At 52.9% G+C, this 15,853-nt stretch overlaps 1 protein-coding gene across 5 annotated transcripts; it reads right to left on the bottom strand.

Moving 5' to 3' along the window:
• Nucleotides 1-1,135: 1,135 nt before the first annotated feature.
• On the bottom strand, nt 1,136-14,752 carry Carhsp1 (calcium regulated heat stable protein 1). Of its 5 annotated transcripts, none has more exons than NM_152790.3 (4): nt 14,696-14,752; nt 6,926-7,090; nt 6,222-6,344; nt 1,136-3,842 (listed from the first exon to the last, which is right to left on the bottom strand). In NM_152790.3, the coding sequence occupies exons 2-4, from the start codon at nt 7,081-7,083 to the stop codon at nt 3,680-3,682; spliced, it is 444 nt and encodes a 147-aa protein (NP_690003.1). In that variant the 5' UTR covers nt 7,084-7,090; nt 14,696-14,752; the 3' UTR covers nt 1,136-3,679. The 5 variants fall into 5 exon arrangements, with proteins under 5 accessions (NP_690003.1, XP_006245815.1, XP_038941235.2 ...); XM_006245753.5 differs by lacking the exon at nt 14,696-14,752 and adding an exon at nt 12,390-12,576 and having other exon boundaries at nt 3,432-3,842; XM_039085307.2 differs by lacking the exon at nt 14,696-14,752 and adding an exon at nt 9,211-9,359 and having other exon boundaries at nt 3,432-3,842.
• Nucleotides 14,753-15,853: the final 1,101 nt, after the last annotated feature.

Genomic DNA, 15,853 nt, shown 5'->3' with positions numbered 1-15,853 from the left:
TGGTGGGATGGTGTGGCTGCCCAGGTCCAAGGATGACAACTACTAGACAGCCGTGGCTCAAGGCAAGGTCTGGCCTGTCTGTCAAGAGTGCAGTCCTGGGGTTGGGGATTTAGCTCAGTGGTAGAGCACTTGCCTAGCAAGTGCAAGGCCCTGGGTTCAGTCCCCAGCTCCGAAAAAAAGAAAAAAAAAAAAAAAGAGTACAGTCCTACCAAGTAGGGATTGCAGAGGACTTGAAAAAGACAAAGTTGGGTAAAGACCACATCACAAGAAGCAGAGGCTGCACCTAAGCACCCCAGGGCTATGCAAGAGTGTGGCAGTCCTGCACTAACTAGCTGCCCATCCAGACTCAAGAGCACTTTAGGAAGCCCCAAGAAAGCCTGAGCTAATAGGAAATTTAACATGTTTGGTTCCCACATAGAGGCTCTGTGTGATCCTAGGTGTCCCCAACCGTGCTGGTGGGAAGATAGAGGTGCTGAGGAGCAAGGTCACTGTTCCTAGGCACAGTCGAGGCATGCACAGGGCTGAATCACTCCCCTCTTTACCCCAGGCTGGGCACACCTACCATCACAGCACCAGTCAACTTGGAGAAACCCAGGGCTAATTTAATGCAATCATCTCATCTTGTTTGGTCTTTCTCTGAACAGGCCTGATGGGCTGGTTATTTCCCCAACCACTGGGAGAGTCACAGATGCATCAAAAGCCCCATCCCTTGGTAAAGCCACCCCACCCTGGGCTGTCGTTAACTCTATCAGCAACCTGCTGCTCTCCACTCCAAGGCAACTGGCCTCACTGTTGCCCTTCTGAGCTACAGGACCTATATGAAGGGCAGCCTCCTCTCCATCTCCCCCACAAGGTCCCTGGAGAGCCTCAAGGCCCTCATCAAACATCTGCAACAGGAACCCCAAGATCCTTCTCACATTTACCTCCATCCTGTGGGCCAGGGCATTTGCCTACAGTCCACCACAGTAACAAGCCCTGTTTGAGCCCAGTCTTCCTCTGTTGGATAATGAAGGGAACGTCTCATGGTTAGCAGCACAGTGCAGAATGTGTGCCATGTGCTTGGCAGGTCCCTGAACTGGAGCCCTCCACATTCATAAAGGCATATCTGTGACACACACAGCCTTCAGTCGCCTCATCTTGTACAAAACACTTTATTATAGAGAAGAGTTGGCTTATGGGCTCAAACATCTAGATCTGGGTGTCTATTCTCTTTCCTGTTTTGTCTCCAGCACTGGGAGCTAGGGTCCCTCCTCATCTATAAGTTATCTCTGTGAACAGAGGGGGTCTTCCCCAACACTCTGCAGTTCCAGAATAAGTCTACAGGCTGAAGTGGTCTGACCATACAAGAAAAGCTCTTTACAAAAGGTTCTGTGGGGCAGAAAATTCCAGAGGCCATCCTGCCAGCAGAACTGGGCTGCCAGCTCAGTGGTGGGCAGGGCTCACTGGCAGGTCAACCATGTGTCACCCAAAGTCTAGCCATAGCAGAATGAAAGCCGAGCTGTACCGATCACTGGGAACAGTGGGGTGACAAAGTTGTCAGTCACAAGGTGCCTTTCTGGGTCATGGCAAATGTGGGTTTGGACTTCTGGTCCTTAGGCCACAAGAGAGCCACTGGGCGGTAAGCCAAGCCTGGTGTGGGGGAAAGGCCACCTTTGGCCAAGTAGGGGGAAAAAAAATCCATCAGTAGCTCAACAACAAAGATGGTCACACGAGGGTGGTGGCGGGAAGCCAGCTACACAAGTCCCTAACAAGTGTATCCACATATGTTTTGTGTGTTCTCATGCATGTGGAAACCAGAAAGCAACCTGTTTTCACCCATTTCTTAGGTGCTAGGCACATTTTTTAAAAAAGACAAAAACAGGTTCTCTGACCTCAAACTCACCAAATAGGCTAGGCTGCCTAGATTGCAAACCCTGGGCATTCACCTGGTTCTGCCTCCCGAGTTCTGGGGCTACCTAGGTGTACACCACCACATCTAACTTTTTCTGGGAATCAAACTCATTCTTTAAACACGTTACCAGCCAAGCTGTATCACTGACCCCTATATGTCCGAAAGCCACAGCCTTTGTACCTTTAGGATGGATACAACCCTCAGTGGCAACTGGGCCACTGTAGAATTGACATCCCTGTTCTGACAAACCCATTACCCAACTATTCTATTTCCGAATCACAACTAAAGCCTAGCACCAGAAAGTCTAGGGATCGTTCATTTGGAGATCACAAATCTCCAGTGTTGCGGGCAGGGCAAACAGGGCTCTGGGGGAGGTTGAGTAAAAAAGAAATCAGCAGGGAACGAAGGCACACCTGTGACCCCAAGGAGCAGGAAGCCAAGGCATGAAAGGTGCCAAGAGTTTGCAGCTATCCTGGGCTAAACAGCAGGAGCCTGTCTTTCCCCCACCCCACCCAACACACACACACACACACACACACACACACACGAAAGAAAGCAGGCAGTGGCTTCATTGTAGCTCTGTGCTGTGGGCATATCCAGGGCTCTAGGCTCCCCAAGCACTGGGGAAGAGGGGGAAAAAGATCCTTAGGCATTTACTAGGCCTGTCTTAAAGAATCTACCTTTGATTCCAGTCAGAGGTAGAGTTCTCCTTCAACTCCTAACCTTACAAGGCCATCAGAAAGCAAGCTGCCTGTCTCCTGTAGTCAGTGTCAATATATAGGGGTTTACACTAGCACTGGAATGGAGACTCCTACACAAGCTGGGCTAAAATAAAGCACTCATTACCACTGAGCTATGTCCCCCCAGCCCTTGTTCTGAGACATTGATTGTAGCCTAGGCTGGCCTAGAATGTTGTTTCAGCCTCCCAAGTGCAGAGATTACAGGCATGCACCACTAGCCTGGGTTCTGCTTTTTAAGTAAAGCACCACCCTCCTGTGTAGGGCCTTCCTGCAGAGCTCTCTTCCCCACCCCCACAGCCACCCTCAGCACTACTTTAATGATAGCCTTAATGCCACATGGAGGCTGCCTGATCCCTAGAACCAAGTGAGCAAGCCCAGCCTTCTCAGGAGGGGGGTCAGTGCCCAGCCCCAGGCTACTATGCTAGGGCAGAGCTCCTAAGGGTTAGTCTTTCCCAGAAGGTGGAGACACACCTGCTGCAAAGGCACCAAGTGGTAAAGTCCCCTGGAAAGCTCTGCACATACATAAACCACATACATAAGCCAGCAGCTCTCGCCCAACCAGCCAGGCTGAGGCTGGACTGACCTGGTCCCAAGTTAGGGCATTGGGTCATGGAAAGTCTCATGGAGTTGGTGACATCCCTCAGGAAGCCAAATAAATCAGAGGATTTCTGTTTCTAGTTCCAGGAATAGTTGTTATGGGGTTGATCTGAAGGGGGCATTTGGGAAAATAGCATGTTTGGCCTACCTGGGTGCTTTGGGCTGGGACTGCACCCTCTCCACTCAGCCTCTGCAGTTGCCTCTCCTTTTCAAATGCTTTTAATGCTTTTCAGACAGTGAGAGCTTGTTGCAATGGCTGGAGGCTGTACTGGTGGCTGAGAGCACCCCTTGCCTGCCCGCAACTCCTTCCCCCTCCAGGAAATGCTTGAAAGGGGCCATGCCCGCCTTGAGGCCCCCATCTTGTGTGGTAGAATGTTATATCCAGGGTGGCCCTGCTCCTCTTTCCCCCAAAGTCTCCCTCAAGCCCAGGAGAAGGGGTTCTTGCAGGTCCCTAGGAGCTGATGACGTGCCCGGACCAGGTCTCATGCTTCGTCCCTGGTGCCAGGTGGGTGATGACCACCTCTACAGCTTGCAGTTTCTCATTCTTGGGCGGGATAGAGCACATCTTATAGGTGACCTCGTCGCCTTCCACGGGAACATACTCCCCTTCCACACTGCAGGAGAGAAAAGAGCAGTCGGTCATCAGGGCTGAGGAGATGGATGAGGCTGCCTTGCAAGCATGAGTACCTGAGTTTGGAACCCCAGCCCCTGGGATGTGGTGGAGTGGACTAGCCCAGTGCTGGAGAGGCAGAGTCAGGAGGATCCCCAGTGCTGACTGGCCAGTTAGCCTAACAGATCAGTTCACGTTCAGTGAGAGACCCTGTCTCAACAAGTAAGGTGGAGATCGCACTGGAGTGATGGCGTTTGCTCCTGCAGAAGACCTGGATTCAGTTCGCAGCACCCACACGGCAGCTCACAAACCACTTACAATTCCTGTTCCAGAGGATCCCACCCCCCTCTTTCTGGCCTCCACAGATAGCAGGCATGGGCGAGGCACTTAGAAGGCATTCAGGCAAACACTCATAAAATTTGAAGAAAATAAAGGTGGAGAAAGAGAGGACATATCTTCATCTCTCTCTCTCTCTCACACATACACACACACACACACACACACACACACACACACACGCACGCACACACAGCAGTCATACATAGAAAACAAGCCTCACAGACCCCACAGTGGGACACCAGGCCAGACTCTGTCTTCCCAGTTACTCAAGAGCCCGTCTAGAAACAAGTGCCTCCTTTCGATTCTACCAGTTTGTACCATGGCCCCAGTGGCTCCTCTGGGCTGAAAGACATCCTAGCTGCCTTGGATGTTCACGAATCAGAACTGAGCCTGTGGTTGGGAAAGCCAGAGACCAGCTTTGCTCTGAGGCCTCTACACACTGCTCTTGGTCCGAGGGCTGCCCCTCACAAACAAACTATGTCTTTGGCCTCTATTTTTCCACCCAGTGAGCCTTCCAAAAAGTGTCTAGTAAGCCAAGCCTGGTGGCATAGGCTTGTAATCCCAGCTACTTGGGAAACTGAGGCAGGAAGACTGCAAGTTGACCTACAGAAAGATGGAGACCAGTACGGGCAGATGTGGCTACTTCGTTGAAATCCTGTCTCAAGATAAAGAGCAGAGAGGGGCTCAGCAGGGTGAAAGGGGTGGGGATGGGGAGTAGATCATGTTTCACAGTGAGGGCAGTATCCTGATGATCCTGGGCACCAGGGCCAACAACAACCCCTGAACCTGCCATGTGAGGAGAGAATCTCAGAGCAGTCACGTTCCCCCTTTCCGATGTGGACCAGGAAGCTTCCAATAGCCGAGTTTCAACAATGGACCCGGGACAGCTCACAGCATCTTCATCACACATGCTCGCCCCACCCCGTGCTTCCTCCCTAATTACTTTTCGTATTGTACTATATGTGTCTGCAGATCCCTCGAGTCCTTCCTGGAAAGAGGCTGTCTGGACACTTACATACCCATGAATGCACTCACTCATACCCATGTGAAGTGCATCCAGAACCTGGCTCAGCTGTGTCAGGTAGGGGGGATTGATTTTGTTTTATTGAGACAAAAGTCTTGTTACTCTGTAGCCCTGGCCGGCCTGAAATTCAGTGTGAACCAGGCTGGCCTCAAACTTCCTTTCACCAACCCTCTTACCTCTGCCTTCCGTGTGCTGGGATTAAGTCGCACACACTGCCATACCCAGCCTAGTATGGTTATACAAGCATGTTGGGGTGGCAAAGGAGCGAGGGAAGGCCTACTTCCATCTCTGCAGAGGGCTTCTGGGAAAAGACTGTCCTGGCCACTGATCGGTGGCCAGGGTGTCAGTCACTGTTTGGAGGTTGTCCACCGTGTGCCCCAAGCTTCAGACTCAGTCCCCACTTCAGCCAAAATGAAGTCAGGGTGGGCTGGGTGCTTGGGCCAAAGAAGGAGGTCTGGTAGAGGTTCTAGTTGGGGTTCCTAGGAAACTCAAAAGCTGCTGAGGAGCCAAATAGGGAGGGGGCTGCTGGGGCCCTTGTGCCTTCCCCCACCACACACACACACACACACACACACACACACACACACACACACACACACACACCAGACTCCTGCAGGCTCTCAGACAGGAAGGAAGAGCCTCAATGAGCAAGTAGCAGGAGAAAGGGCCCAGCCCTGAGCTTCCTTCCTGGAGCAAAAGAAACAGACAGCCCCCAGCCTCACCAGGCCCCTCCTCTAAGGAGGCCAAACACCCCCCATTCCAGGGATACCCCACACACACACACAGGTCAGGTACTGAACACTCATGTATCACACACGGTAACATGCTCTTACCATCTGTGGTGGACATACACCCAAGACCACCCAATGCATAGACATGTCATCTCTGTCCAGCCTTGTACACGCCATAGACACTCTCCTGACCGGCACCTTAACAGTCTACTGTCCCATGTAGCTTAGGGCCACAATGGCACCCCTCTGCTCCCACCCCAAATCTCCAGATACATAGCAGTGGACTCACTCAGAGATGTGCAGGAAGATGTCAGGCCCACCATCAGCCGGGGTGATGAAGCCGTGACCCTTGGACCGGCAGAAGCATTTACAGACTCCTTTGTAGACAGGGCCCTGTGAAGCCCGCACCGTCCTGATAGGGAACACAGCAGGGACACCCATCAGTCCCCTACAAGAGCCACCCACTGCCAAGGAGCTACTCTCCCAGCTGTGCCCAGGAAGGCCTGGCTGGGGGCCACCACGTTTAGTCACACACATAGGCTTTGTGTTCAACCCCGGGGCCGTTCACGCAGGAGAAATGACTGGGCAACCATGGCACATTTTTCTCAAGCCTGTTTGTCCGTCTGGAAACAGGGAGCTGAGCTAACAGAGTTGGGAGCATCCCTTCAGAAACTGTTAGCAACACCTCTCAGCCCTAAATTCTGCACCTGACAGTGTATACCCTGACACTGTGTCATTGTCTGGTCTCTCATCCCCTCCCCTTCCTTTACAATCAAGGCCTCGTGGGAAAAGGCTTCTTTGACTAAAAGTCCAAAAACTGAACACTACAGTCGGGGCCAGTTCCCATGGGTGGCAAGGATGGCAGCCTGAGTTTTAAAGGCACCCTCCTGTTTTCTCACTAGTACCTCTTCTAGAAGGCACCCAGGAGTAGATCCTGCTGGATCCTGTAGTAGCCCCGTTTGGGGAACTGCGCGTGGCCAGCCTGAGACTTACGCTGAAAAGGTCCTTGTCCGGCGGGTAGGCAAAGGGCTAGGGACGACGTTGCCCCGCAGAGGGGATGGAGAGCGATCCCGGGCACGAGGGGTGTCCAATAGCCCTATAGACGTCTGATGCGTGGGAGGCTGCGGTGGCGGGGGAGGCTCAGATGACATGGCTGACCTACAGAGAGAAGGGTGCTCTCAGGGTCCTGTCAGAGGATTAGACAGGGCACAGCCTTATCTACAATCACCTTATCTACAGTCACACCTTGGCTCAGGTGTCTGCTCATGTGCCCACACTGGGCTCCCATGGCACTACCAACCTCCCTCTGAAAGGAAATGCCAGCTCACGTGCTGGAGTGATAGCCCGGTCAGTAAAATACTTGTCACACAAGCAGGAGAACCTGCATTTGATCCCCCAAACCCACATAGAATAGAAAAGCATGGTGTGGGGCTGGGAGAGGATGGCTCAGTGGTTAAGAGCTGCTCACTGCTCTTGAAGAGGACCTGAGTTCTGTTCCCAGAACTTCACTCCACCTGCAATTCCAGCTCCAGGGCATCTGATGCTCTCTCCTGGCTTGCACCTCACTCACGTGCACAAACCCACACAGATCACGTATGTGCAGAGTTAAACACGAATGAAAAGAAAACTTTCCTGTTTTGTTTTTGGAGACGGGGGTTCTCTGTGTAGCCCTGGCTGTCCTAGAATTCACTCTGTGTACCAGGCTGACCTCAAACTCCGAGATCTGCCTGCCTCAGCCTCCCAAGTGGGATTAAACGTATGCAACACCATATAAATAATAAATCTTTTTTTTTAAGCTAAGATGGTGGTGTGCACTTGTAATCCCAGCAGTGGGAAGGGTAGAGGCAGGTGGATTCCCTAGGGCAGGTTGGCCAGGCAGCCTAGTCCACTAGTGAGGGAACCCAAGGTCCCAGAGAGTGAGAGACCCTGCCTCAAAATAAATAAACCTGGAAGAATAACAAACAACTGGGGTTATTCTGTGGTCTCACACGCTCAAGTACACGTGTACACACACACACACACACACACACACACACACACGTATATGCCAGGTAACCCCTTCAGTAGCTCCTCTGTGTCCCCAAAACAGACCTTGGCATGCTTAGGACATCAGTAAATACTGTGAGAGGGAGGCGTGCCCCAGCCAGGACTTCAGTGTTGAGAGCACAGTTCAAACACCACCCCCCTTTTCTGGGTCACAGCCCAGAATAGGTTCTCAGTGTCAGGTGGGTCATCACTAAAGCTCCCAGGGGGAAAAGCACTCCATGCAGACACACACCTAGCTCCCATACTCCCTGCTATGAGGGGCACTTCTCTCAGTGACTCCTCAGAGGCAAGGATAAAGACAAAGGCGGTAGTGGCTCTCACAGGCCATGCCAGCGCTCAGGAGCAGGATGGGCTGAGGCCAAAGGGCTGCTGTGAGCCAAGGCAGCTTGGACTACAGCGAGACCGCCTGAAAGATCCAAAAAGGATGATTTGGTAGCGGGCATTGTACACAAATGACCCAGGACAGGGCGGGACCAACCACCTTGGCTCAAGGGTCAGTCCTTGGGCAAGTCCTTTCCCCTTTCTGGGCTCAGAGTCGAGTCCAGGGGTGTCCCTTTACATCTGCTTGGGGACAGAGCTGGGAGAGCAGAGCCAAGGAAGCCAGTGGGACAGGGAGAGGCCTGAGGGGGTTCGTGTGGCCCTGTGATTAGCCTGTCAGGTATAAAGGAGCTGTCTTCTAAGCAGTGCAGCTACGGGTTTGATGTTCTTTGCTTTGCTTGTTTTCAGGGTCTCCTGTAGCCCACACAGGCCTCAATCTCCAAGTGCCAGGGTTACAGCTGTGTACTACCATGTTCAATCTATGTGGGGCTGGGGATAGAACCCAGGGCTCTGTGCACGCTAGGCAAGCACTCTACCAACTGAGCTACGTCCTCAGCCCCCTCAGCTCTCCAGACCCTGGCCCCAGCTCAGGGCCAGACTCTTCCCGCTTAGAGTAACTTCATGGCCCCAGGGCTGAGTTTTCACCTGCACTGCCCAGCAAGGCCCACTTGCTTCAGGCTCCAACCCTCCACCTTGGAGTCCTCAGGCTTGGGGGACGGGGGCCGTGCAAGGGTGCCTCTCTCCTCAAAGATTGAGGCTGGTCCTCCGTATGCCCTGCCCGTCTCTGGGAACTCAGTTCTGCCTGGCTGGAGAGGTGTCACTGGCCAGCCTTCCAAAAGTGACATGGTTACTACTGACCTCTTCTCGGCTGTGGCCCCAGCCAGGCAGGACCACAAATTCAGAGAAGCCCCCACCTTGAAGAGGTCCTGGCTGCTGGCCTGGCCGTCAGGTCTCCAGCACAGGTCATAGAGTCCTAGAATGTTCCAATGCCAGGAGTTCTGGTAAGAAGGTTGGCCCAGAGAGGGAGAGTGGGCCCCACCCATCCTCCCATGACAGCACGGTGAGACCATGGGGACCAGATGACATCAGCATGAAAGAACTTCCCCTTCTAAACAGTCTCCCTGCCTGTCTTCCCCTCCCCCAACCCAGTCAGGGGCAGTTCAAATCTTCCCACCCGCCAGCTAAGCAATCATTAGGTGACTCTCGGGGCCTCAGTTTCTGTATCTGAGAAATGGAAATTGTTCCAGCCTCACATAAATCATAACATTAGATGAAGTAACAGGTACGAGCACTGAGGATACAACTCTGCTGTAAATGGGCAAGCCACAAGAACGAGCTATGATTATTGCTGTAAATTGCAATCACTGAGTCACTCAACAAACATGTCCAATGTCAAGTCATATTCATCATACAGGAGACACAGGTCAGAGCTTGAAACCAGAGGATAAAAATGTAAATCAAAATGTCAACAAGGTGGTGGGGTCACAGACTGCCAAAAGGACCCCCCCAACAAAAGGGATAAAAAGTAACGAAGTGGGAGTGCCAGATGAGCCTGGAATATGAGTCAGTCAGCCATTTGAAAGGAAGAAGCCAGGGGTGTTGGTGCTTGCCTGTATTGTGAGCGCTTTGGAAGCTGAAACTAAAGGATCTTCTGGACCAGCCTGGGCTAGGGACAGTGAGGTCTGGGCTAGCCTAGGCTACAGAGACCATCTCATAAAGAAAACAGACACAGGAGGAGGTTGTTCTGGGTGCAACAGCAAGATGTGGAAAGGCCTAAGACTGGGGAGTGCCTTTTGTGGTTCCAGGCCTCTGAGGAGTCTGTGGGAGTCTGGTAGGAGCAGGAAGTAAGGTTCAGGGGACAGGGCTAGACCAGGAACCAAGTTGCATCACCATGGCTGTCATCATCCTCTCTCTTCCCTTCTTTGCACCTTCCTTCCACCTGTCTGCTCTAAAACCCTTTTCATGCCCCGCTCCAGGCTGAGGGAAAAGGCTCCAGCCCATGGCCTTCAGAGGGCATCAGACTGAGGGCAACACAGGGTCCCTGAACATCCTGGACTTGGGGACCCTCGGCATGTGCTGAGTGACACACCCACACTAACTGGACCATGGAAGAAACTGAAACCCAGAAATGAAGCCACTGAGGAAAGGGTAGGAGCTGGGAGACCCGCAAAGCTGTTCCGCTCCCCAAAGTAGCTACTTCAGAGGCTATCTGTGCTGAAAGGAAGCTGGGCTTGTCAGAGCCAGCCTACCCCAGCTGCTCCGGGAAGGGGACAAAGTCTAGCTGGGGTTGGGGCAGGGCTCTCCAGGAGGCCTCTCTGGCCCTGCACACACCAGGGCACAGCCTCAACAACAGTCTGTAGCTCCAACAGCCCCCGCTCCCACTTCAGCCCTCTGCCTGCTCTTTCAGCAGAGCCAGGGGTGGCCCTGGAAAAGGCCAACCCACTTTCCATGTTGCTCTACTGAGAGAGATCAAGATGGGGCTGTGGCCCTTACCTGCAGGGGCTCAGGAATAGACCCCAGTGAGCCTCTGCCTGAGACAAACTCTGTCAAAATGAAATGCCCAAGATGATACCATGACTACCAGACTTGGCACACACGTTTTTCTGTATGTGACTATGTAATCTGCACATGCATGTGTATGTGGAGACAGGTTTATGTACGTGACCACATGGACACACATAATTATGTGGGGTGATGTGCTTATGAGTGTATGACCAAGTGGCCACATATATGGGGGGAGGGGCAGGGTACACACAGCTGTGTATGCACAGGCTTGTCACTGCATGCATGATGAACTCTGGATGAGGAAATAGTGCCTGGCTTCCCCTCAACACCTGGCCCCTCCATTATACTTTGTTATTTTGAGACAGTCTCATATAGCCCACGTAGGGCTTCCTAAATCCTAGGCAAGCACTCTACCAATGGACCCCCATCCTCAGCTGTGGCCATCAAACCCAGAAGTACCCTCAAGTACCAGCAAGAAACCCGGGGCCTTCTAATGCTCACTTGGGGTTGGGGGGTGGGTGGGGACACGGCACAGCACACAGCAGGATAAGAAATGCACCCTTCTGCAAGACAGCCAGAGTCTGGAGGACAGACTGCCACACCCACCCTTACTCTCCACCAGAGAGGGCATGTCAGACTCCTATCGGGAGAAATGTGGCAAAGGGGACCTCTAGCCGAAAATAGCCTGGGAATTTTCCACAAGCCTTAAAGCAGCCCTGGAAGATTCTGGGAGCTCAACTGGGCACCAGTCTGGCCTCCCCAGCCCCTCTATAGCCCACCCCCAAATCTAGTGCTGCTTTTCTTGTACCAGTTTGTGAGGCCCAGCACCGTCTGTGCTCTTGGCCTTAAAGCTCCCAGTTTCCATCATGTCTACACCTCCCTCCTTTTCAGTTTTTGAGACTGGCTTAACACTGCATAACCCAAATTGGCCTCAAACTCATGATAATCCTCCAGCCTCAGCCTCCCTGGTACTAGAATTACAGGTGTGTTGTGAGCCATCGCACCCAGCAAGGAAGGATCTTTTGAGGTAGGAAGTCAGGTGCTTACCAGAGGAACCTAGACAAGCTGGAGGCCACTTACACTCCAGTGAAAGAAGTGTGGTTTATAGCTTCTCAGGGGCAGGAAAATGAAGAGTGGAGAAACAAGAGTTTGAGGAGGCTGGAGGCTTCCTTCTTGGACAAGGCCAGAATCTCTTGAAGCTTGTTCTAAACACCGGGATCCTGGCTGGCAGACACTTGGCCATTTCCCGGCCACATGAAGAAACTGACAATAGATTCGGCAGCTGGGATGCCTCACACTTTAGTGCCCCCAGGAATCTCTGGCCAATGTCCAAAAAGTAAACTCCCAACTCCACAGATGGGGGTGGAGTAAACATGGCTTTGCTTGGTCAGTTAGTTGGGGACTGACCGAGGTTGCTTTCTTGGTGCTGGGAAGCCAGGATCTCTGGCTCTAGCACTGAACAGCTCCCACGAGCCCCCAAGTCCGCCTTTCTAAGGGATTCCCAGAGGGACAACTGCTGCTAAACTATCCGGCTCCCAAGAAGCAAGCTATCTGGGGGAGGGGAACACACATGGACAGACACGCTCACCCAACACATACAAACTGCACTGGGCCAGGGCTCCATGAGATTTCAAGGTTCATCTTCAACCCCAACCCCGCCAGACTGGCAGAAAAGAACCCACAGCCAAGGGAAGATTAAGACTGATCAGCTAAACCGGACACAGGGATCTTAGAAATGCACAGGGTGCGGTGGTGTGTGTGGGTGGATTGGGGGTGGAGTGAGTGGGAGGGAGGGGAGAGAGAGAGAGAGAGGGGCCCGAGGCTCACAGCAGCCAGGCTAGCCAGCCACATGCTGCTCCATTGTTCTGGGAAGAGTGGATTCCGTAAGAGTATCGGGGGATACCAGGGGCGGGGCCATGGAACAGAGAAGAGCAAACAACCCAGGACTAGGAGACAGTCCCGCTCCCTCTAGCAGCCCAGCTGGGAAACCCCGCCCTCAACTGCCAGGAAGCTGGAAGCTCCAGATTACAGAAACCCAAAGCAGTCCCTTCCAATAACATCATCCCGCAGGGCAGGCCAAGGGGACTTCTGTTCTCCACCAAACCGAGCTGAACTGCTCCACCCTCCGCCAGTTTTCCTCACCTCCCAGCCTGATTGTCTTCTAGACCCACCAGTTCCCTGCCTCAGTTTGACAAGGACCTCGCAAATCCCAGTAGCTCAAAGCTGTATAGGCAGTGCCAGCCAGCCACACTGCCGGGCAGAAGGTAGGTTCAACAATAGTGGCCCCGTGGTGTGCATGGTCACATTAGGTCCATGGGAAAAACCCTTCCCTCCCACAGCTGCCAACGACGAGGCACAAACCAAATTCTTGCCCTTGCATTCAGCAGGACTAAGAGAGTCAATTCTCCCAACCCTAGGCTGGGCTGAACTCAGCTTACTCTGATCCTAACTCAGTCCAGGATCACCCTGGTGGGGGAAGTGATGTCAGGGCACATGGTGGCAACCAGGTTGTCACCCAAGAGGAGATAGTGGAGGGAGGCCAGACTCCAAGGAGACCCCTGTCCCAGAGCAGGGAATGGATGATCTGAGGGTTAAGAATCACTTAGGGACACACTGAACAGTCACAAAGCAGCCAGAGAAAGCCCTGTGGGAAAGTTTGAGCCAACAGGACAAAGAACAAGAACATAGGACTCAGATTTGGAGACCGACTTTAAATATATGATTTTTACTGGTTTGGTGTTTTGAGGGAGGGTCTTGCTATATAGACAATTTTTCCATTTCAGCCTCCCCGATGCTGGGAATGAGTTGCAGGAGGAAATTATTTACAGCAGCTGGGCTTGAACTAACATGGAGCTGAATGAACCTCAATCCTGAATCCTATCTCTTTACCTCCCCAGTGCTGGGACTGCAGGCACAACCCACCGCTACTGGTTTAATGAACCAATTATTTTTCATACTCTCTCTCTCTCTGGCTTCAGCTTGGAGAACAGACTAAAGTACCAAGAAGTAAGAGAATGGTTAGGAGGGGAAGAAAAAAAAGCCCCTATTTCTCCGGGCACTTAGTCTAGCCAGCTCCCTCTTTTCCCCGCATACACTCTTTTCTGGCAGAAAAGGTTATTTATATACTCCAGTTGGCAGCGGGGGAGGGGGTCCTCCTATCTTGCAAAGAGGCAGCTTCACTTCTCAGAATCCAGGCCCTGAAGGAGACGGAGGAAATCTACAGTTCACCCTGCACAGACCTAAAACTGCAACCCCAGAAAACTGTGAGCTCACAGCCTGGCTTTCAAACAAAAATCAAAACCCAACCTTGCATTTCCGGCCTGTAAACAGGGCGGCCTGCGCGGGTGAAGTTTTCCGCTGTGCCCTAAGGCCCCCATCCTGGAGCTAACACCAAGCGAGCGCGCCCAGCTGCTCCTCCTCCCTATAAGCAGCCAACCGCGAGGGGTCAGGGCGGTTCCCCCTCTCCGGGCCTGGCTACTGTCCCGCCGCCCAGCATGCAGCTGGCGAGGCCCCGCCGTCGGGGACAGCTCCGCCTTCCTCTAGCCGCGAGTCCCCAGCACCTCCAGCCCGCCGGAAAACGCAGGGGAGGGTGCGCCGCCTACGCTCAAAAACAGGTGGCCCAGCGAGCAGTACTAACCCAAGTTAGACAAGGATCGCCGCTGCGGCCACACCCACCCGTCTCCCCTTAGGGACAGTAACCCGCGCTCCCCAAACTAGCCCGGGCAACTGGAGAATGTCGGGGGAGGAGTGGGGGGAACCCATCACAGAGCTGGAGAACGATAAGGCTTCCCAGATGGGAAAGCAGAGCAGAGAAGGCCTCGGCCCATCCCCGCGGCTCCGGGGATCCCTCACACCACCACGCCCTTCCCTAGGGTCCCGGGACCAGCCGCTTACCTGGCGACACGTCCAACTCTTCCAGCTGCTGCGCTCCGACTGCAAGAATAGAGCGGGAACTGGGGGCGTGGCCGCTGGCAGGGCGGAGTGTGGGGCCACGCCCCTTTGAGCTCCGGGCCAATGGACGCGCGGCCCGGAGCCTGGACTGGTCCTGCCGGGTAGGAGGAGCGCGGAGCAGCTGCTGCCACGGGACCTTTGTTTTGAAGCCCCGGGGACGCCAGCGCGGGACTCGGCAGGGACAGAAGGTGTTCTCCCACCCCCAGCGGGTCTGCGGACGCCCAGTGCGGGCCCGGTGCCCGGGAAGGTGGCCCAATCGGGTCTCGGAGTGGGTGCCTGCCACTCCCCAGCACAAGTCTAGCCCCAACCTGCCCTTGACTCTGAGATAAGCAGGCGCCTTTTTTTTTTAAATCAAGAATTATGAGATAGAAGAAAGGCGAGAGACATAAAGAGAAACATAAAAACAAGGGAGGAGGAGATAGTTGTTTTGTTCGTTTTCTATTGGCTAATTGATCCATTCTCCGTGGACTGGCTAGCCTCAGTCTCACTAATGGATTTGAGATGAGTGTGGGCACTAACCTCACCTTTTTTTTTTTTTTTTTTAATTTTCATTTCTACTGAATCCCTGAAGCTTTCTTTATGTACAGGCTGGTTTTGTGTATCGATACAATTTAGAGTCATCAGAGACAACGGAGCCTCAGTTGAGGAAATGCCTCCATGAGATCCAGCTATAGGGCATTTTCTCAATTAGTGATAAATGAGGAAAGGCCCAGCCCACTGTGGGTGAGGCCATCCCTGGGCTGCTGCTCCTGGGTTCTATAAGAGAGCAGGCTGAGTAAGCCACGAGGAGCAAACCAGGGAGCAGCACCACTCCATGGCCTCTGTATCAGCTCCTGTCCTGTTCCTGTCTTAACTTCTTTCAATAATTAACAGAAACATGGAAATGTAAGCCAAGAAAAAAGAAAGAAAGAAAAGAAAAGAAAGGGAAAAAAAAACATTTCTCCCAATTTGCTTTTTGATCAATGGTGTTTTCATTGCATCAATAGAAACCCTTAAGATATTTTATCTGTGGAGGTAAATGGTGTTTCTTCCCAATTTACAGAAAAGGAAACTGAGGCACAAAAACATGCTGTGATCTATCTCCATGGCCAACAGAGAGAG

Source organism: Rattus norvegicus, chromosome 10 (assembly GCF_036323735.1).
Source record: "Rattus norvegicus strain BN/NHsdMcwi chromosome 10, GRCr8, whole genome shotgun sequence".
NCBI lineage: Eukaryota > Metazoa > Chordata > Mammalia > Rodentia > Muridae > Rattus > Rattus norvegicus.
The sequence above is the reverse complement of the archived record's forward strand: the minus strand, read 5'-3'. Positions and strand labels throughout refer to the sequence as shown.

What these genes read in the sequence shown, in the direction of transcription:
- Carhsp1 (XM_039085306.2), bottom strand. Translation starts at nt 9,141, where the DNA reads ATGTCACTTTTGGAAGGCTGGCCAGTGACACCTCTCCAGCCAGGCAGA. An exon ending in GGCCTTGCTGGGCAGTGCAG is followed by an intron (nt 7,091 to 8,941) that starts GTGAAAACTCAG and finishes TTCTCTCTGTAG; the next exon opens with GTCAGCCATGTCATCTGAGC. An exon ending in CGGACAAGGACCTTTTCAGC is followed by an intron (nt 6,345 to 6,925) that starts GTAAGTCTCAGG and finishes GTTCCCTATCAG; the next exon opens with GACGGTGCGGGCTTCACAGG.